At 34.3% G+C, this 20,772-nt stretch overlaps 1 protein-coding gene across 7 annotated transcripts in view; it reads left to right on the top strand.

Annotated features, from left to right (window-relative positions):
- Positions 1 to 20,772, top strand: part of LOC122628537 — a 159,311-nt gene that overhangs the window by 94,971 nt on the left and 43,568 nt on the right. For all 7 annotated transcript variants that reach the window (XM_043810933.1, XM_043810937.1, XM_043810931.1 and 4 more), the window contains one exon: positions 13,212 to 13,336. In XM_043810933.1, the coding sequence (XP_043666868.1) occupies positions 13,212 to 13,336 (125 nt within the window). The remainder of the gene's footprint in view (positions 1 to 13,211; positions 13,337 to 20,772) is intronic.

The raw sequence follows: 20,772 nt of genomic DNA, 5'->3' as shown, positions 1-20,772 counted from the left end.
TCGGATAAACTTGTGTTATTTGAGCATAAGTCGACTTGTTATCGTCACATCGAGGAACACGTAGATCGACTTCTGTATTATGTGTCAAAATAAACTGTCACTATATTTCGGCTTACAGCCTCTGCTACTTTAGCGTGGAATTTCAGACGAAGGCATTACGACCAAGAAAATATCAGAGGAGTTCAGCTCTTCGAGTATGAACGAAAGAAAGAAAGATATAGAGAGAAAGAGAGAGAGAGAAGAGATAGAGAGAAGCTCGGATTTCGTAAAAGTGCCACTTGGATGGACGGCAGCTAGTGTAAAGAAAAAAGCTCTTCCGTGAAATTATCGACCCCTTGACGGCAAGTAATGCAAAGGCAAATCTTTTTCTTCGAATATACTCTTGGCTGATCTAAAAGACCCTTTCCGTTTCATCCATTTTCTCTCTCTCTCTCTCTCTCTCTCTCTCTCTCTCTATCTATCTATCTCTATCTCTATCTCTATTTCTATCTTTATCTCTATCTCTCTTTCTTCCTTGCCACCCATGCGCACCTCGCGTCTTTACATTTCAATATGCATTTCGATTGTGAACATATACGAATGTAATTTAATTTTCACGATAAAAGATATCTACTTTCTTGTACAATGAAATGTAATAAGAAATAAACGTATGAAAGAAAGAAAGAGAAAAAGAGAGAGAGAGAGAGAGAGAGAGAGAGAGAGAGAGAGAGAAAGAGAAAGAAGGTAGAAAGAGAGAGAACAAACTATAGAACATACTACGCATTTATTAACCTTTCTCATTCATATACTATATATCCACTATATATGTATGTAACTACATTTACATATCTATATATATACATGTATACGTAGATATATTCTTTATCAAGCGATTCTATTTCATTTTAATCGGATATATTCGCCGTTGCGCCGTCGAGTTTCATACGATCTAATAGGATTCAAGTGTATTAGCAAGGGAGATTAATTTTATTATGTTCGTTTACGTTTTGGCAAGTATAAACGGATTTTATTTAACGCCATAGAACGTCACATGTGTATTACGAGAGATTTTTTCTTCCTTTTTTTCTTTCTTTTCTCCTTTTTTTTTAATAAATCCTGGAACGTTTCCTACGGAGGAGTATTTTTAAAGAGAACAAATAGTGAATCTGAATAAACGTTATATCGTACGTGAGGACGATGATAGTAATCAAATATTAAAAAGAAAAAAGAAGAAAAAAGTAAAAGGATAGGTACATACGCACACCGTAGTAGTACATGCGAGCTTCACTTAACTTTATAATATTATTACACGAATATTCTCGGCTTTGAAAACAGACTTTTCCGCTCAGCTACTCGTTTAAATGACGAAAATTTAAAACATAGCTGCGAGAGAAAAAGAAATAGAAATTTTTTAGGATAGACAGATGTTCCGGAGTTTTTCTCATCTCGTTCTGAAAATCGACCGAGCCAACGGTAGGTGAATTTTCTTTATTCGTTTCCATGCCAGAGTAAGCGTTCGAAAGAACTGAACCGAGAGAAAACGCGCGTAGTCTCTACCGGCACGGATAGAAAATTAATGCATAACCCGTTTTTTTCATATCACTTTAATTCGAACACGGTTGAAATTTTTCTATTTCCTTTTTTCTTTAGTCATTTCTTTCTTATTTCTCTCCTACTCTATATACATTTCCTCGTGTTTCTTCTTTCTTTTTATCTTCTCTTTTCTTTTTTTTAACATCTAACATCTCCTCTATTATACGTTTTCTACTAATTTTATGCAAAGACATTCCTATCTCGTTAAAACGATCTTAATGAATACTAAAAAACTGTAACGCTGATTAGATTTTTTCTGTAAGATGAATTTAATAATTTGTAAAAGCGATTCAATTAATAATAATAAAAAAAAACGATTAATTAGTAGTAGATATGTACATATTCGATTCAAAGATTCTAATAACGTAAATTTCATAATTTAAACCGTAAGTTTGAATGACAAATTAATCAGCACATATATTATTGGTTTAAAAATAAATAAGTACGTTTATATATATGTTTATATATATATATATATATATATATATATATATATATATATATATATGTGAGAGAAAAAATTTGTTCAAAACATTTAATTTCTTCAAAAAGAATTATTGCTTTGAAAATTTTCGAAAATCTGAGCTTAATTAAACCATAAGTCAATACTTTTCATGTACGAAAATTTTCAGGTATTCTATCTCTCCAAATCATAATTTTTTAATTTTTCACGAGTTACAAAAAAAGAAAATAAAAAATATAAGAAGGAATATTTCGAATTATCGATGTTTAATGTTCGTTTTACTTTTTAACGAGTAATCGTGCTTCCTTGCGTCAAAGTCATGCGAAATTGGATCGTTGCTAGGATGAGAGTAAGTATAGGAGGCAAGGGTAGAACTTAGTCGAAAAAGTCAACCCTGTTGCACGCAGCCCTCTCGATTATTGCATCCAACAGTACACTTTGAGGTGCACTTCTCGAGAATGTAATCGCGATTCCCGGAGCGAGGAAGCAAGCCACCGTCTCTTACCATACTCTCTCTCTTTTTCTCTCTCTCTCTCTCTCTCTCTCTCCCTCTCTCTCTCTTTCTCTGTGTGTGCGTCTGTATATATGTGTGTACCTTACAAACTTTAGAATGCGTTCCCGCTTTAACCGGAAATAACGCCAAGCTAGGACTATCGCCTTTTCGGAAGGATGGGGGGTCAAGGGAAGTAAGGAGAAATAGGAGTTTGCGTGAAGGTGAGATAGAGAAAGAGAGAGAGAGAGAGAGAGAGAAAGGGAGAGAGAGAGAAATAGAGAGAGAGAGAGAGAGAGAGAGAGGAGGTAGGGCTCGTAAGTAGTCCATAGAAATGCATAGTGACGTTAGTGGTGCCTGTATACAAATTCGAATAGTTCACAACTTTGAGTAGTCGACTATGGTACAGCACGTCAGTGGCTACTTGGAACTGTACCTCACTGCAGATTTCAACGTATTATCCCTTGTGGCTCGCTCCGTTTTAGCTACTCTTACAATTATAACGCTTGATTGAATATCTTTGACTACTTTCCGTTAATAATCGATGGATTAACGATGCGCTAATCGATTTCCCCTTTACTTCGTTTTCGTTTCAAGGTTAGATAATATCTTATTATAATGAAACATATATAGCTTTATATGCTATTGAATATATTAGAAAAGAAAAGAAAAAAAGAAAGAAGAAAATTTATTTATTTTTATAAGTAGAATAAAATGTTTCGAATAAAAATTATAAAATATTAAAATAGTACAATTTTATCTTTAATCATAAATTCTTTTTTAATGTATTTTTGTAGTCATACATATCGTTTCGTTATATTTCTTTTTGAAACGAAACATCTTTATTCCAAAAGACTTACTTGCTATCATTTTCAATAGAAAATAGTTATTTAGAAGATCTCGCTTAAATGTGTCATGTTATATAATACGCTGACCCAAGAAACCATTGCACTTTCTAAGAGCCAAGTTTACTCTCGCATAAGTCGAGGCTTTAAAGATCGTACGCGTATCGTCCTCGTGAATCGAGGACGTTCTTCAGAGTTTATATAGGTCAATGCTCTCTGAATCGGCTCGTTGAAAGAGGCATGAGTTCAAAGGTTGGATCAACATCGACTCAAGAAGATTCTCAAAGAAAGTCACGCGTCGAAAGGTTGATGGAAAATCTCGAACGAGATCGAGCATTTCCCGAAGGAAGATCTCTTTTTCCTCGTTTCAGGAGATCATTGAGAGAAAAAGAAGAATAAGAAGAAAAAAAAAAGAAGAAGTAAACGAACGTATTATTCCAATCGATGGTAGAAATCGTTTGTACGATGAATGACAGAGAATCGGAGATTCGCACGATTCCCGATATCGTTCGTTAATTTCGCGGTATTACGCCGCAAAATTAAATTATCCACCGTGGCCGACGACGGTGAGCGAACGGGAAGCCAAAATTAATAGTTTTGTCCGAGAAGGAAGAAATTTTGTCCGGAATAGGATCTCGGTAAGCAGATGAGAGTAACGTTGCTTTGTTGCTGCTGCTGATGATGATGATGGTTGGTGTTTGTGGTGTTGGTGCTGATGCTAGCTCTGCCATTGGAGGAGGAAAGGTGAGCTAGCTACCGTTGGGACTTGACTATGGATATTGGCCAGTGGGTTGGCAGGCCTGCCTGCTAATATATCAGACCCGTCTAGTAGTAATATACTGCTCGGTCAGCCTGTTTAGTAGTAATAAAGCGGGTTTGCCTACGCTCAGCTGAACGGAGATCGGATTCTTGCTGTTTGCTAACGTACGACTATGAATTTCCGTTGGTTTGCCGTTGCAAATGAATACGGTAATTACCGTTTGGTGGATAACGATCATTGGGTGAGAACAGTTGAAATTCGTTGGAAAAGTCCTTTATGAGTTCCCAAACTTCGACTATCCATTAAATGCGTTTCTTTTACAAAGATACTCCCAAAAGCGATCAACTTGTGGAACGTTAGCGTTCGAACGAATAGTTTTTTGCCTCCTAACTTTTTACTTTGTAAAGCTACTGAATCGAGCTATGTCGTTCATTTAGCGATCAGCGACGATAATGATAATAATTATTGACTCCATGATTTAGTACTCCTGGTATTTTCGCTTCATTGAAATTATGGAATGGTTCGCGAAAATTTATGAAACTGCAAGGAAAGTTGTTAATGAGCATACATTACACACTCTTTAGATATGCGTATATCCAGTGGCTCCAACAGGTTCAAGGGTTAACCAAAGTTTCCGTTTCTCTCGTAACTTGGTCATTAGCTCTTCCATTAAGTAGGATGAAACTTTTAGAGGACGACGAAATTACTGCCTTACTTTACTTAACGTTCGTTATTCGAGATTCTGGAAGATGAAATAAAAATTCATGTAAAGCTAATAATCCGACGTATCTAACCGACTATTCGAATATTAAAAATAAAATGTAAAGACTTAGTGCCGTCAAAGTTCTTTCGATCGAAACAAAGAGAAAAAAAAATAAGAGAAAGGAGAAAGAAAGAGAGACAGTACAAGCTCATAAACGAGCTACCATTTCGTAAACGATTCTAACGTTTCCTTTTTTTTATGCAGTCGTGCACACGCACGAGTTTTTCTGAGAGAGAGCGCCATTAATGGCAGCACAGGGTACAGCTTGCACTGAACTACGTAAAAGCCGTGGGAGAACAGTTGTGGGAGTGTTTATCGTGCGATTAGCAATTCTATTGCCTCCCACTTTTCTCTCCTTCTTCCGGTATCACAACAGAACGAAGAGGAGAACGCGAATATCCTGTACCTAAGGGTTTAATGGAGGAGTATCGCCCTTTCTTTCTTCTTAAAGGGTTTCAGAAGTTCGATTTCGAAAAGCCGTATAATCCATTTTGTTTTTTATTGTCTCTATCCATCTTCGAGTTCTTCTATAACGATCGCGATCCAGAAACGGCGAGAGAACGTTCTCTCTCATTTTACTTTTTTCATTTTCTTCCAACTTCTCTCATGAGAAGATTCCAATGGTTGTGGTAACGGGAAATTAATCTGGAGGACGTTCTATTCGCCTGTAGAAACTCGACGACCCCACACCACGTTACGCTCGATTTAGTTCTCTCCCTCTCTCTCCCTCTCTTTCTCTATCCCTCCCTCTCTCACTCTTTCTCTTTCTCTTTCTCGCTTTTCTTTTCCGAAGCGAAGTTGTATCAATTACCTATCGTCTTTTCTTCTTCTTCTTTTAACTTTCTCTTTTCTTTTCTACTCTTACCAATTTCCTTTTCTTCTGATTTTTCTAGCGTCTCTAAATATACGAACTCGTAATGGAAAAGAGAGATCCGGCGTCAATTTATCTTATGATTTTAGAAACTACACTTTGAAAGATCATTTTTTTCAAATTAGAATAAAGATAAAAAATTTTCTTTCGAGTAACGGACAAAGTTTTCTTCCACATACTTATCCGACATTTGCCGACAGAGAGAAATGAACTGCGATACTTCATGTGCAATACTTGGAAATATTAATGTAGGTGTCGAAATTAGTATTCTCTTATAAAATTTTTAATTTATTTATCATCAATTTGACAAGTTGTATTTCCACGTGAAAGAGAAAAACCATTAATGATTATATTTTTCTCGTTGAAAATAAACATTAAAATTTCCAAAACTTATCTTTTGGAATCTCGCAAAAATTTCCACATGAGGGATCATTCGGAATAGAAAGTTCATACTATTCGGTAAATCGAATCGAAAGAGAATTGGCGAGGTAGCGAGGCGCAAAGATCGACGAAAAGAAAAGAAAAGAGAAGAGACGAAAAGAAAAGAAAAGAAAAGAAAAGAAAAGAAAAGAAAACGAGTGTCCACGTATCGTCCGGATAATCCATCCTTGGGAAGGGACGAAGCCCTTTTCATTCGTCCACGTGCCCTTGGGCGACCGTTTGTTTTCTCTCGATTGCGATCGAGCCGAGGTGGAAACGATATTTGTCGTTGGAGACACTCACTGGAGAACGAAACTTTCCTTCTTTTACTTCTCGAGTAGGTTTATCCTTCGACTATCGACATTGGCTAAAATACTGTCTTTTTCTTTCACTTTCTTCCTTTCTTTCTCCTTTTTCTTAGTCGATTCATATTTCTTTTTTTTTTATCCTGACCATTCAACGAGTTCAAGTGGAAGAACATCAAAGATTAACTTGATTTTTGAGTTTAACAAAATTACAAACCTTTCATTTTTTTTCTTTAGTCCTTGATATCTAGGAATAACCGAACTCGAACATGGTCTTTGATTTGATTTAATGCAAAAATAGTGTACATTGTCAATCTTGAGATTGATGGTTCGTTATCACTGACGCTGACGTTCAAAATTATGGTTTTCGGAGTTAGGCATAAACGGATGATGATTGACTTCAAATTTTGAATCTATATCCCTTCTATCTATTGTTGTTAAATCTTTTAAATTCTTTTATCTGACACAATAAACATAAGACACGAAGAATTTTATCTACTACTTACAAAACATCTTGTAAATCAACATATCTCAACGGTTAACAATGAATAAAATCTTTTGAAGGAAAACCATAAAAAAATGAATAAAAAGAAAAAAAAGAGAAAGAGAAAGAAAGAAAGAAAGAAAGAAAGAACGATAAATCGTTTGGAAACATTGCAATACCTTACGATTTAACGAACGAACAAGCGTAAGCCATATAACAAGCGTTCATCCATAGAAGATGGGGTAAATTTCACGACTTAGCAATCGACTCGTAAGCGAAATCGAGATTCCAGCTCTAGCCACGATGCGTAATGCCACATACGAGCTCGTCCCGGATTACGTGGGAAGAGAGTAGAGCTATGCGAAGAGCTCGGTGAGGATATTCGTGAAAGAGAGAGAGAGAGAAAGAGACAGATAGACAGACAGAGAGACAGAGAGACAGAGAGACAGATAGAAGGTGGGTGGCGCAGTGGCGTCGACATTGGTGGTGGCAGCGTGTATTTTGTAAGGTGAATAGCCGTGCCGGTATGTCCCTGGCTCGCTGCCAAGACCGGTAGCTACCGGTACTACCACATTAATAGAGTTTTATTGTTATTTACTGTGACAACGGTCCGTTATTAACGAGGGACGCGTTTTGTTTCTGTCTCTCTCTCTCTCTCTCTCTCTCTCTCTCTCTCTCTCTCTCTCTCTCTCTCTCTCTGTCTGTATGTCTGTTTGTCTTTTTCTTTCTCTCTCTTTATTTCTCTCTCTCTCTCTCTCTCTTCCTATCACGTACACACACACACACATTTTTATCCCTATTTCTAGATCTCTTGCGTGCATGAGCGGACACTGACGAAATTGTTGCTGCCGCCTGACGTGTCCCTCGAATTTTTAAATCGTCCGGCACACTTCCCAAACCCAATCAATTTGCGTGCGTTGGATAACAATCGAATGCGTTTACCGCATTGACAGAACGTCCTTGTAATTGTTGGCCAACCACAGAATAGGGATATAGAGAACTTTTGTTTTACCGATGGATATAGAGAACTTTTGTTATACGATATCGCCAGGGACCACGTTCAAATTGTGCTTTAGAAAAGTTGCAGATTCTATTTCAATACCTAAATCGTTGCTCACAAAGAAAATATATGTTGTCTCTCAATAGGAGTATTAAATAAAATAAAGCTAAATTAATAGTATAATATTTATATAAAGCGTGAAAAACTCGATTAATGAGTTTAACGTAAAAAAAATACAATTTAGAAAATACATATAAATACATATATGTAGCAGTATAATTTATTATACTATTATTTATGTTAACAACGTCTTCGATGTATTTCTCAGAAAATCTTTATTATATCGAATCCTTATTATCGTTATCCTTATTATATGGAATAATTTTTTAAACATTAACAACCAATGTACATTGGATCGGACATTGTCGGAAGCATTTTATACCACTTCTTTTTTTTTATTCGAATCAAAATCTCGATATATGTATCTAAGTGCAGCTTTTATTAAAAAAGAGTTATCGTGCGTAAAGGAATTAGCGAAAATTATCGGGAATCCATTCGCAGCTTCCTCTCAATACGGATCCTGTCCTGTCGAAAAGCGAAGGGGATAATAACGTCGCGATCGTGCAATTTGCTCACCGAAAATCGAATCGTCGGACGGGGGAAAAAATTTTTCCCAAATTACCTTCGCGAAAGCATCACGATTTCTAATAAAGTTACAATCTTATAATATCGAATGTGTATGCTGTCAACTTGTACATAATTAAGTTAAATCTCATATCACTGAATAGATTAGTTTTAAAAAAATATTTCTTTATATTTCTACTCTTTATGTATGATTCTATTCATTATCCTAAGCCGATCGAAATGGAAAAAAGTTCTTCGTTAAATAAATCGATAAATAATTTTAAAAAATCATAAAAATTTTCGATTTTATCTAAAATTATCAATATCAATGATGTAAGTAACAAAATTTCGCAGAAAAAAAGAAAAAATAAAAGAGAAGAAAAAACACTACAGGACATATTAACAAAGATAATACTCTTGAAAAGAAATATCTATAGATATCAACGATATTATTCTCAATCGATTATCCATTCGCCTGCAGCCATTCATATAAACGAACTTTCACAAGGATATCAATTACCTTTCATTACCAATTTGATTCTCCGCAATGAGGTCGAGTCGTCGATATTAAATCGACGCCGTGCTAAAATTCAACGCCGATTATTATCTGTGGAAATGGCTGACATGAATTAAGAACGGAAAGCATATTAAGACACGTAGCGCTTATATTCGGATCACGAAGCTGACTTACTTAATAAATTCGATGAATTATAAATACTCTATCGTCGAACCGTAATCGATAAGCGGATTCGTTGGAATGTCACCGATATGAGAGTTAATATCCTTCTCTTTCTATCTCTCTCTTTCTCTTTCCCCCTCTCACGATCTATTTTTTACTTACGTTAATGACAACGGCTGACGTTACAGCCTATCGAACGATGTTTAAAAGCGACCTTTCCAAAATGAGTAAATGTCATTAGTAGTCAGCTGGTTTCATATGATAATGAAATAAAACGGTAATTATAACATGGTCACCTCAGGTATAATTTCACGAAACCAATCGTTTCTTACCATTCAACATCGTTTCAATTTTTAATAAATTCCATGCTTTTTTTAATCTACTTTTCTTTCTAACCTTTTCAAAAGAAATATCTCGTTGGAGAAACAATGGTAAACGTTGACGAGATTTTTTAAGTAATAAATGAAATACCACGTGCAGTCGAATCATAATATTCTTTGTTCATCTAGAGATTATAAGTAATTTGTTGTAATTATTTCGCAAATTTTGTTATCTTTATATGCTTAAATAATATGAATGGATTATTCCAAACTATTATAATTGTAAGTCGATAATGATGATTGGAAATGCCATTTATCGATAAGAAATATTTTATGCTCTTTATGATATAGATAATACAGTTGTACATTCCGATTAAATGTAAAAATTTTAATATGAAAAATGTTATCTATCATAGGAGGCTTAACAAAGTTTTTTTTTTTATTGATACCTGACATTCGCAAATATTATCAACGTCATATTTTGTCTTTTCTAAAGCATGAAACTTAATTATATAAAAAATTAATTATATACCAGCTTGCTATATTTTGTTGATATTTCAATTGGTTATGCTCTTAAATTAATGCAACTATTGAAAATACTGGAAAGCGTATATTTTGTATAAGAATTTTTATAATATACTATATTTAATTTCATTTATCACAGTTCGAACAAAAGATCGACAGAGGAAATTTATCTTTTTTTTTTTTGTTGCATTATTAATAGACACGAATATGCACTATATCTCAGTTTAAATTCGATTCGCGAATATTTACGACATTTCGCGACAAATTATCGGAAAATCGAATTTCGTTACGCGTCAAGTTGGAGTACTTTTAACGTAAATGGAAGCTCGCGCGCATCCTTTAAAGGACGCTCCATTACCCGACAGTCACCTTTTACCGTAGAGACGTAAAACAGCTCGCCTTGTATTAAATTTCAAACGAAGAGAGAAGTTTAAAAAGCCACGATTATACGAGAACAAACTTCGCTTCATCATTTTCAATCTGAAGTAATAACGACTTATAATTAACAAAAATATATATAACGACTTACAATTTAAACAACGATTTGTAATTAATGAAAATATGAAAAAAGAAAATTAAAACAGGTGAATTTCAATATGAATCGTATCTACATAAAAATATAAAAAAAAGAAAAGAAGGATAAAAATAAACTTACCATATCCTTCCTTTTTTTTTAAAGTCTGAAACGCAATTTCCTGACAATAGTGAATACGTCCTGATAATTGAATTTCCACCATATTATCTTCCATTGCTCTTCCTCCTTTGGTAAACAAATTCCTTGTGTCAAGATGTCAAGATAGAACGGCAATAAAATTCAAGATTTCGACGAGACGACAATTTCGTTTACGAATCTCCCCCTTCTTTTTTTCTCTCAAAACAAAGAAACTCCCTTTTCTATTTGACGATTGATCTCTTGTATATAGCATACATGGGAAACATCCCTATATGAAGTAGATGTATCTACATATATATTCATGTATATATATATATGTATGTATGAATGTATGTATATATGTTATATAATTATATACAAATATATATATAACTTTTAAATAAAAAGCAAGAATGCTTATATACCGTGAAATTGTCGTAGAGATCAAAACCTAAACGTCATCGCGGTGGTTTATCAAATAGGATGAGTGGAGATGGGGTAAGAGAAGAGGGTATCTGAGGAAGAGTAGAAGGACGAAGAAGCAGGGGTTGCTGAGGCGAGCTGAGAGACGCACCGTTACTTAGCACGCTCCATTTACCCCGATACGTACGAATACATGTACCTATTACACAACGAGTTCGAGCTTCTCTACTCTTTCTATATCCTCTCTCTCTCTCTCTCTCTCTCTCTCTCTCTCTCTCTCTCTCTCTCTTTCTCTCTCTCTCTCTCTCTCTCTCTCTCTCTCTCTCTCTCTCTTTCCCTCTCATTTTCTCTCGTTTTTTCTCTTTCTGTCACCCACATGACCAACAACACTCACACCGTTTTTCAATACTCGCCTTCGACAACACACTAGATATTCCACCCTTAAGGTAACAAGCCTCCGAGATATGTATAACGACCAACTTGTTTTCAGAGGGTGCATTTTTAGAGTACGTATTCTTTCGTCACAAAGATTGTCCGTATCGACAGAGTCTATTCAGCTGATGATCATCAAAATTTAGTTCTTTCTTTTCTATTGAACTAAAACGATGAAGGTTATACAATTTTTGTAAAGGACTGTAATTTACAGAAATTCAGTCAGACAGTTCATTGATTTCGATAACTTTAAATATTTTTCTTCGCTTGTTTTAATTTTATAAATCTTGATAAATGACACGAGAAGATATTGTTCAAGGGATTGCGACGGAGAAGGGAAACGCATTAACGAGGCACGTGAAAAAATAATAAGTTAGATTTCACTTGGTAAATAAAAACTTCAGTAGGTTAAATTCACATTTAGGTGATATGTATCTGGTTCGAATAAATTCAAAAGTCCATTCGAATTTGTAAAAAAAAGAAATTAATAAAAATTCAAGTGGTATTTTCTTTGATTTCATTGATTTGAATGTTATTCGATCTATGAAAATGAAGACGTTTCGTTTAATTATTTTTATCATTTCTCTTATTAGATCTAATTAATGATCGCTTTACCTATCTCTGTAATTCCCTACTTACATATGTACGTTTTAACAAATTTTACCGCATATACTTCCCTCGTGTAATCGAAATCCAACGTGCAATATTCTCCAGTTCCGAGTAATTCGCATGAGTATAATGATTAACCGAATAAATAATAACGGCGTCATAGATTATGGGTAAGAGGCACTGATTACGCGCATAATTCTTGCCGTGGCTACATTTGCGTGGATCCGCAGTGATACAGAGTGGCGTCTGCCTCTACTTGCCAACGTATAAGGCAGGTAGAACGTGGACAGTTTAACAATGACCATCATAGGCTTGGACGTTACGTACCTTCCTCGAGCAATCGTACATTCACTATGTATCCACGTTGGCTATTGTCACCGTTCGTTTTACATAGATAATTGTTCCATACGTACATATATAGGTACATATACATATTCTATATACGTATATGTACTATGCAGACTTCGGTATTTACGATCTCGGATAGTTCCAACAAGCAACTTCTCTAGCTTGTAACCGATACATTCTCCGTGGACGTTGTTTTAGTTATAGTCGCGAAATGGATCAAACTTTCATGATTTGCTTCTCTCTCAAAGGTATTCGAAATATGATGTTCAAAAATAATCTTTCTTAACTTAACTCGAAATAAATTAGAAAATAATACGTCGATTAATACAATTTACGAATCGAAAATAATTCATCAGCTAGAAATATTGAAAATAGATATAACTTAAAAAAAATGAGATTTTGTATACTTACGTTGATATATTTACATATATCTGCTATAAAACGTGATTCGATATTATTTAAGTCAATGCAGTTTAACTTGAATTTTACCATTGCACTGAAATATACCTTGAACTATCCCCTTCAAAACGATATACTTCCCAATATTTATGAGTTATAATGCCAGTTCATTAAGTTTCTGAAACTCCTTCTCTCTTCTTCACATTAGCATGATATATATGTTTCAGGATCTCGGCACCGTTTCAAGTGATCGCCGTTGTCTTGATTCTCGCTGGTACTATCTTCGCACTGATCGGCCATTGTTACTCGGATCATAGAACATTGATAGCCTGTGGTCTTTTTCTGCTGGGTGGTAAGTCGCATTTTGACTTGTCTGTCCGACGATAGAATAAATCGATTTGTAATATATCATGTAAAAACGACATGTTTAATGAACTTAAGAAAGAAATTATTAACCATAAAAATTTTCGGAAACATCTCAATGATTAAATAAGGGTGGATGTTAAGGTTCAATAGACTGCATAAAGAAAGATAAAAGGGAATAAAGGATGAAGAAAAGGGGGTGCGAAATAAAAGGGAAAAGATTCCTTTTTCCTTTTTTTTTCTTTTTTGAAAGAAGAAGAAACGAGATAGTTGCATTGGTTTGCTGGTCACGTAACACAGTCCAGTCTCTCTTTCTCTCTTTTTCCCTGTTTTTTCTTCTTTCAGTCAAGCCCAAGCATAGGGGGCTAGTGTGTATCAGACACACTTTCACGTAGAGTGAGAAGCCAACAATGTAATCCTCAATCCTCGAGTAGAATCTACGCTATGCTCTCGCTTGTGCTTGTGCACGTGGAGATGGCTCGTGATCCACGTGGACCAGTAGTAGACAGTTCCAAATATACGTGCTATTTCCCTTACCTGGAGAATCCTTCTGTTCGCGTCAGCCTGAACAATGGCGAAATTCTAACAGCACGGACAATGGATATTCGCCGAGTCAGAAGTCCACTCATCCTTGGGTTGGCCACTTTATATCGCAAGATATAAACTAGGATTCAACTCTGAGAACGGCCGTGGTCGTGGTAGCTCGTTCGTCGCTCACGAAAGAGAAGGAGGAAAGGGAGTCGATCGAAGAATTCCGGCTGAAGGATTTTCCGTCTGGTGTCCTGAAAGAAATAGAGAGATAGATAGAAAAAGAGAAAGAGAAAAAGGAAAGAAAAAAGAATATTTGCGAGAGAGAAAAGTCACCACCAGCAACCACTCTAACAATCCCTCTTTCTAAGTCTCTTCAGAAAGTAAGAGAACAAAGAGGATTCGAGAAGATAGGGAGAGACTGCATAAATAAATTATTTGAGTCGATTAAGCGCTTAAGATTATATTTAGAAAATCGATTCTAACAATTGGAGCATACTCTTTAATATCCTGATTAAGGTTATTTACTAAGGGATTGCTAAACATAGATAAAGGCTATAAGAATATATCAAGAATGTGACGATATTCTAGTAAAAATTTTTCTTGTACGATACTGGAAGTACTTACCATATTCGATGACGGTCGAGACACTACTAAACTGAAAGACGCGTACATTAGTAAGAACGTTAAAATGTTTACACAGGAGAAGGTTGGTTATTTCGAAAAACATACAATGAGATTCGTAAACAAAAGAAATGCTTGTGTGTATGAGTAATCATTGTGTGTCGAGAAACAATTAAAATGAAAGACGTGTAATTTAGTAAAAACGTAAACAATATATAGACAAGGTCGGTCGTTTCGACAAATATATGACGTAAATCGTAAACAGTCAAATAGGAATGTGTACGTGTTCGTGCACGTTATGTGAATAATGATTGTGAATATTATGAATGGTCGAGAAACAATTACAATGAAAGACGCGAAGTTTAATAAGAATGTAAACAGTACATAGACAAGGTCGGTCGTTTCGGCAAATATACGACGTTAATAGTAAACGGGCGAACAGTAATACGTGTGCACGTGAGTAATGATCGTGAAGATTATGGATGGTCGAGAAACGATTAAAATGAAATACGCGGACTTTAATAAGAATATAAAGAGTACAAAGACAAGATCGGTCGTCTCGAAAGATACGAAGTCAATCGTAAACGGCCGAACGGCCAAAAAATGTGTGTGTGATTAATGATTATAAATATTATTCACGTAACGTATTCTCTTGATTTTAATATTTTCTTGTCTTTCTTTCTTTTTATCTCTCTCTCTCTCTCTCTCTCACTCTCTCTCTCTCTTTCTCTTTTTTTTTATTTTTATTCGTAACGAACACATTTCATGCAAAACGAGTCGCGCATCTGCAATGACAGGACGCGTGGCTAATGAAACGTTCGCAAATGAAGCGAAGTGCTATTCCGCTTCCGAGCAATTTTAATTTTAATCAAAACAAATAACACTTCGCGTAAGCATTACAACGCAAATTACGGGGCTAATTAAAATGCTGGATTCGTTTGGCGTTTCACACAGTAGGTACGTATATCTTTCGAGTTTTTGAGTTTATTTGGAATGTGTTTGACTCGTTAGTTAACAAGTCTCCTCTCTTTTTCCTTTTTCTCAAAGTTTTCTTCGAGACTTCAACTATAAATGAGAAGCAAAGTTTTCTTTCCTAAGATCACTTTCTCGAGTAATATAAGTTTCTCATATCGTTTTAATGAAGGCACCGTACAGTATTAAACGAACAATGAAAGCTTCCTGTTCTTTTGTCCTTCTCTCTTCCCCGCTCTTTCTCCTTTCTTCATTTTATTCCGCCATTCAATTTATATCAGCGAATATAAAGCTATAGCTGCTAGCATTGAATATCAGAAAAATCAACCTAAGCAACAAGAATAAAACATGACAAGTAAAAATGATAATAAAACAAGATGGGAAACAAAAAAAAAGCGAAGATTAATTATTCTAATTCTTTTCCGATAATTGTAAGTCGATCGCATGAAAATTCATTTGTCGTTCGTTACTTTACATTGTCGTCACGTCGAACGAGAGATAGTGAACGTGACGCGATTATGTTAATGATAGAAATCATTAAATTAAAGTCGATGGATAATAAAATGTGACGAATGATCATTGAATTCGAAAAAGAAGAAAGAAGATTTTCGACACAATGCGACATTTCGACGTCGAAATCACGAGACTAGAGCAGGAAGGTCCATTTAAAAGATAGACTTCTCGATTCGATCGAAATGATTCTTTCGAGCGGAAGAACGAAACCCTTTTCTTTCCACGAGTAGTCTCGAATTCTACGATCTTTTACGCCGTAGTAATTAGCGAGAGTCGAATGAAATCGAGCTTCGTCTCGATTCGTCTCGCAGACGCAAGAGAAACGATGAGATCGATTGAATTCTGTCAGGCGAGTATACGAATTCGAATTTCTCTTCTTCGTAAAGAGAATTTCACCGACTTTTCTCGAGAGAATATATTCCCTTTGTTCCAAGCTTTTATTTCAGTACGGAAAGCTAAAGCTGTTTCGAATAAAAATTAATAAATTAATGTCGATTAATGAGTGAATATTATCTACATATGTACATAAATCCATATTTATTATCTATAATGACTTTCAATATTACTTTAATTAAAAGATCTTTTTTAATTATATATCTCTTTATGGATTATTATTTATTTTATACTTTTTTAGTTGCATTTAAAAGTTAAGGTATGTATGAATTATAATGAAAAATGAAAGAAACAGAGAGAGAGAGAGAGAGAGAGAGAGAGAGAGAGAGAGAGAGAGAGAGAGAGAGAGAGAGAGAGAGAGAGAGAGAGAGAGAGAGAGAGAGAGAGAGAGAGAGAGAGAGAGATAATCAGAGAAATGTATCTTTTTTTATAAAAACTATATAATATTTACTATAGAATAATATAAATTCGTAGAAAACTATAGGTACTACGAGTACTATTTATATTTCTTGTATACTTTATTGCCGTTACTATCGATTTTTATAAATATCACGAAATAAACGTAACAAATATTTGAAGTGAAACCAAAACAAGTCGAGTGCCTTATGGATGACTCATATAAAAGTAAAAAGTTTTGTTAATACTATATACAAAAGAAAACTGTTGTTTTGTCTGTCCTCGTAACCTTTACGATTTCGTTGAAAGCAACGTAAAGTAAATTCGTCTAGTGAATTCCGTTAGGCAAGCGAAGAGAATAACTCGATTAGTCGAACGTAATCAACGAGCTCATTACTGTAGTAATAACTGCCTTAATGTTATTTAGGTACTGCATTAAACTTATTATATACCGCGAGGCCGTGCAATGCTCGTTGCTTCGGTACATAATGATAATAACAATAATCGAACAGTTTATTCGCAAGGAAGTTATGAACTTAATCAATTGTTTAATATTAAAAAAAATATATATAAAACAAAAAAAGAATCATATTTATTTTGTCATGCACGGTGTATTTCTCATTTTTATTTTTATATTTTATTTTCACTATTTTTAAATCTCACGTATATTCAGTTTGTCGACAGAAAAAAGAAAAAAATCATAACGTTCCAACTATGTAAACCGATGTTAAAAGGAAAGCATGGCATTTAATAATCAATTCGCTCGAGGGGATTCTATTTAATAAATTCACCATGGGAATTCAACGAGAATTATCTTTATATCGAATTTCTAAGGAGATAGTGTTCTTTCCTTTCACGCGGCTTCAGAACAGCTTCTTTTTCGATATACTTATCGTCATCGATAAATAAATCAATTGGTTTTCCTCGCGATTGTAATCCCATTTGCTGCAGTTTATCTGGATTAAATATTTTTTCCTTTTTTTTTTATTGAGAAACAATATTTAAATTAATACTGTGTGCTTTATTGTATGCATATCTTTATTTTAGATTATGGTTTCTGTTTTGTCGTATGGGGTGATATACGAAATCATAAATCACAAATTGTTTCGTGTTAAACTAGTTCAAAAACGTAGAGTGTAAGTGTTATTTGACGAAGAAACAATTGTTTTATTAAATTGATAATTTAATATCTAGTATTGTAATATTCCAAGCATTTGCATTACTTAAGAATATATGTGATGTTCTATGAATCGAAGTGTAAAATAAATTCTTTTTCTATTGACTAGACTCTATTATCGATTGTTTCGGAAGATTCTATAATATGCTTGAGTACCAGTTATTGTTTGTTGAGAACGCTGACAGAAGAGATAGCAAGTTCCTTGTTGTTATTTTAGTGAAATAAAAGATTTTATAATACTTCGTCAGTAACGAAATCATAACGATTTGATTACCGTGTTGTCTACGTACTATTTCGTCATATGATCTACCTTTAAAATATCAATGCGTACATGTATATGTGAAGTAGTAATTACGTCGTTTATAGAGCGTAATTACAAAGTTTACTCGGTCCGTTTACCGCGGCAGGATCGTTACACTGCTCAACACCCGGCCGTGCTTTAATAACTTAAAGTTAATAAAGTGTAAATTTCGTTAATGCAACCGCACGGTGATAGAAAATAGATAAAATATTCGACGAGAACGCCGAAAGTTCGTCGTACTCGTCGCACGTGACATTAACGGCACGAATTAATTTTCGGAATTACTCTGAATCTGTATACGCTTATGTATGTATATATGTATGTATTTGTGTGTGTGTGTACACAATTTAAATATGTTTCTCTCATTTGCATATATTAAACATTGCTCATTAATCTAATATAATTTCTTCTTTTGACGTATTTAACAAGAGTTATTGGAGTTCTCATCATAAATATTGTGTGTAGTACGCAATTCGAGTACTGACAGAAGTAAATAAAATTTATAATTGTCTATCAAAAATATAAATATATATATATATATATATATATATATATATATGTATATAGGTACGTGTGTATGTATGTGTGTATGTTTGTGTGTGTGTACATGTGATCTTATCGATTAGTATTGCACGATTAGAGATAGCTGTAACTCGTTGCATCGCTTAAATTACCAAATATATTCCAATCATGAATGCCGAAGAATTTCATCGGATTCAATCACAATTCAATGATGAGAATAATGAAATTAACATTATATTATTTTACAGCTATATGTATATATAGATAGGACGATAATTATTACTATGTTAAATATTACTAAAATTATAGAATTCAAAGAAATATATGTTAAATCAATTTGGTACGATATTGTTACCTAATTGGAATAACAAGGAGCTGAATGAATTTCTAATAAAATTAATGTTACCTATTAGATTCCTGTCGTTAAAATAATCAGTAAATTTATCGTTTGATGCTATATTATATACATTTACAAACAATTACATCTAATGCTCGACTTATTGCAACCAATTTTGAATTCTCTGCTGTCTATGAATGTATATTCCACAAATTAATATTTTCATGACTTATCATTAGTAAACTATAGATTCTAAAAGAAGAATCCAATTAGTAATGAAAAAATTCAATGTTACATTAATAATGATGACCATCACTTTGACCATCTATAAACATAAATTTCATTTACACTACAATAATTTTGTATTGTATATTATTGAACTTGTTATCGCAGATATTCTATTAGATTTATTATCAAAAGAAAAAATATGACGATTCATTAAAAATAAATGAAGATGACTTTGATATTTTCTAAATAATTTCTTCTAAATAACTTCATTTGCAAAAAAAATCTTCGATTATCGCCCTATTTAATATATACGCATTGAACCACTTTTCCCTGTTTTATTTGTTAATGTGTTATAATATTATTATTAAAAATTAAATATTTACAGGTAATGGTAACTAGGACAACTCGATAATATAAACTACCTATTTGGTGGTGAAATATAAATTAAATGGATCTATTGGATGTTTGCGATACGAAGACATATGTAAATAAAATGAGGTTGTTTACCATCTAAAATTTCAACCAACGATTGCGTGAATTCCACGATATCTATTAATTATTCCAAACACCGCGAATCGATGTAAATATTTTATAATAAAATAAACTGCACGTGTAAAGAAAATAAACGTTCAATAAATTTACGAACTATAATAAATTGAAAATAATGGTAATAAACAGGGTAGTTAAATTCTTTTTAATTCTTTCGTTATCGCGGCAAAAAGAACATTTATCGAAGTGACAAGGATCTAGAAAAGGTAAAATATTGAGAAGATAAGATAATGAAACTAATGAGTATCTTCTGACGATAAACTCTTTCGACTCGGTTCGTTGAACACGTTGGTTCCTTTCTCTTTCCGTACGAAACACATAAAAGCCTCACCAAACGAAGGTCCTTCTTTTTACGAAGGAACATCGTGGAAAAGAGAGAAAGAGAAGGAAAGACAGAGGGAGAAAGAGAGAGAGAGAGAGAGAGAGAGAGAGAGAGAGAGAGAGAAACAGAAAGGGAAAGAGAGAGAGAGAGAGAGAGAGAGAGAGAGAGAGAGAAAGAGAGAGAGAATGATAAAAAGGAAAAGAGACTCGGTGAGGCAGCCGAGTTATCCGGATTTCTTACAGAGGGCCGCTTTTCTTTTCGAGCGCTGGGTCAGCAGGCACGCCAACGCCGCGAGCACTGGAAGTTCTCCACCTAAGACTTGTAATTACGTGTCCGAGTGGCGCTCGCGAGACCGAGAGAAAACGAGAAAAAGAAGCAAAGGATAAGAGGTAGAAAGAGTCGAAGATAGAGGATGAGAGAAAGAAAGAGACAGAGAAAAAGAGAAAGACAGAGAAAGAAGAAGAGGGAGAGAGAGCGAGAGAAATAGACAGATAGATAGACAGGCAGATAGACAGACAGACAGATAGAAAGAGAGAGAGAGAGAGAGAGAGAGAGAGAGAGAG

This window comes from Vespula pensylvanica, chromosome 4 (genome assembly GCF_014466175.1).
Source record: "Vespula pensylvanica isolate Volc-1 chromosome 4, ASM1446617v1, whole genome shotgun sequence".
Classification (NCBI taxonomy): domain Eukaryota; kingdom Metazoa; phylum Arthropoda; class Insecta; order Hymenoptera; family Vespidae; genus Vespula; species Vespula pensylvanica.
The sequence above is the reverse complement of the archived record's forward strand: the minus strand, read 5'-3'. Positions and strand labels throughout refer to the sequence as shown.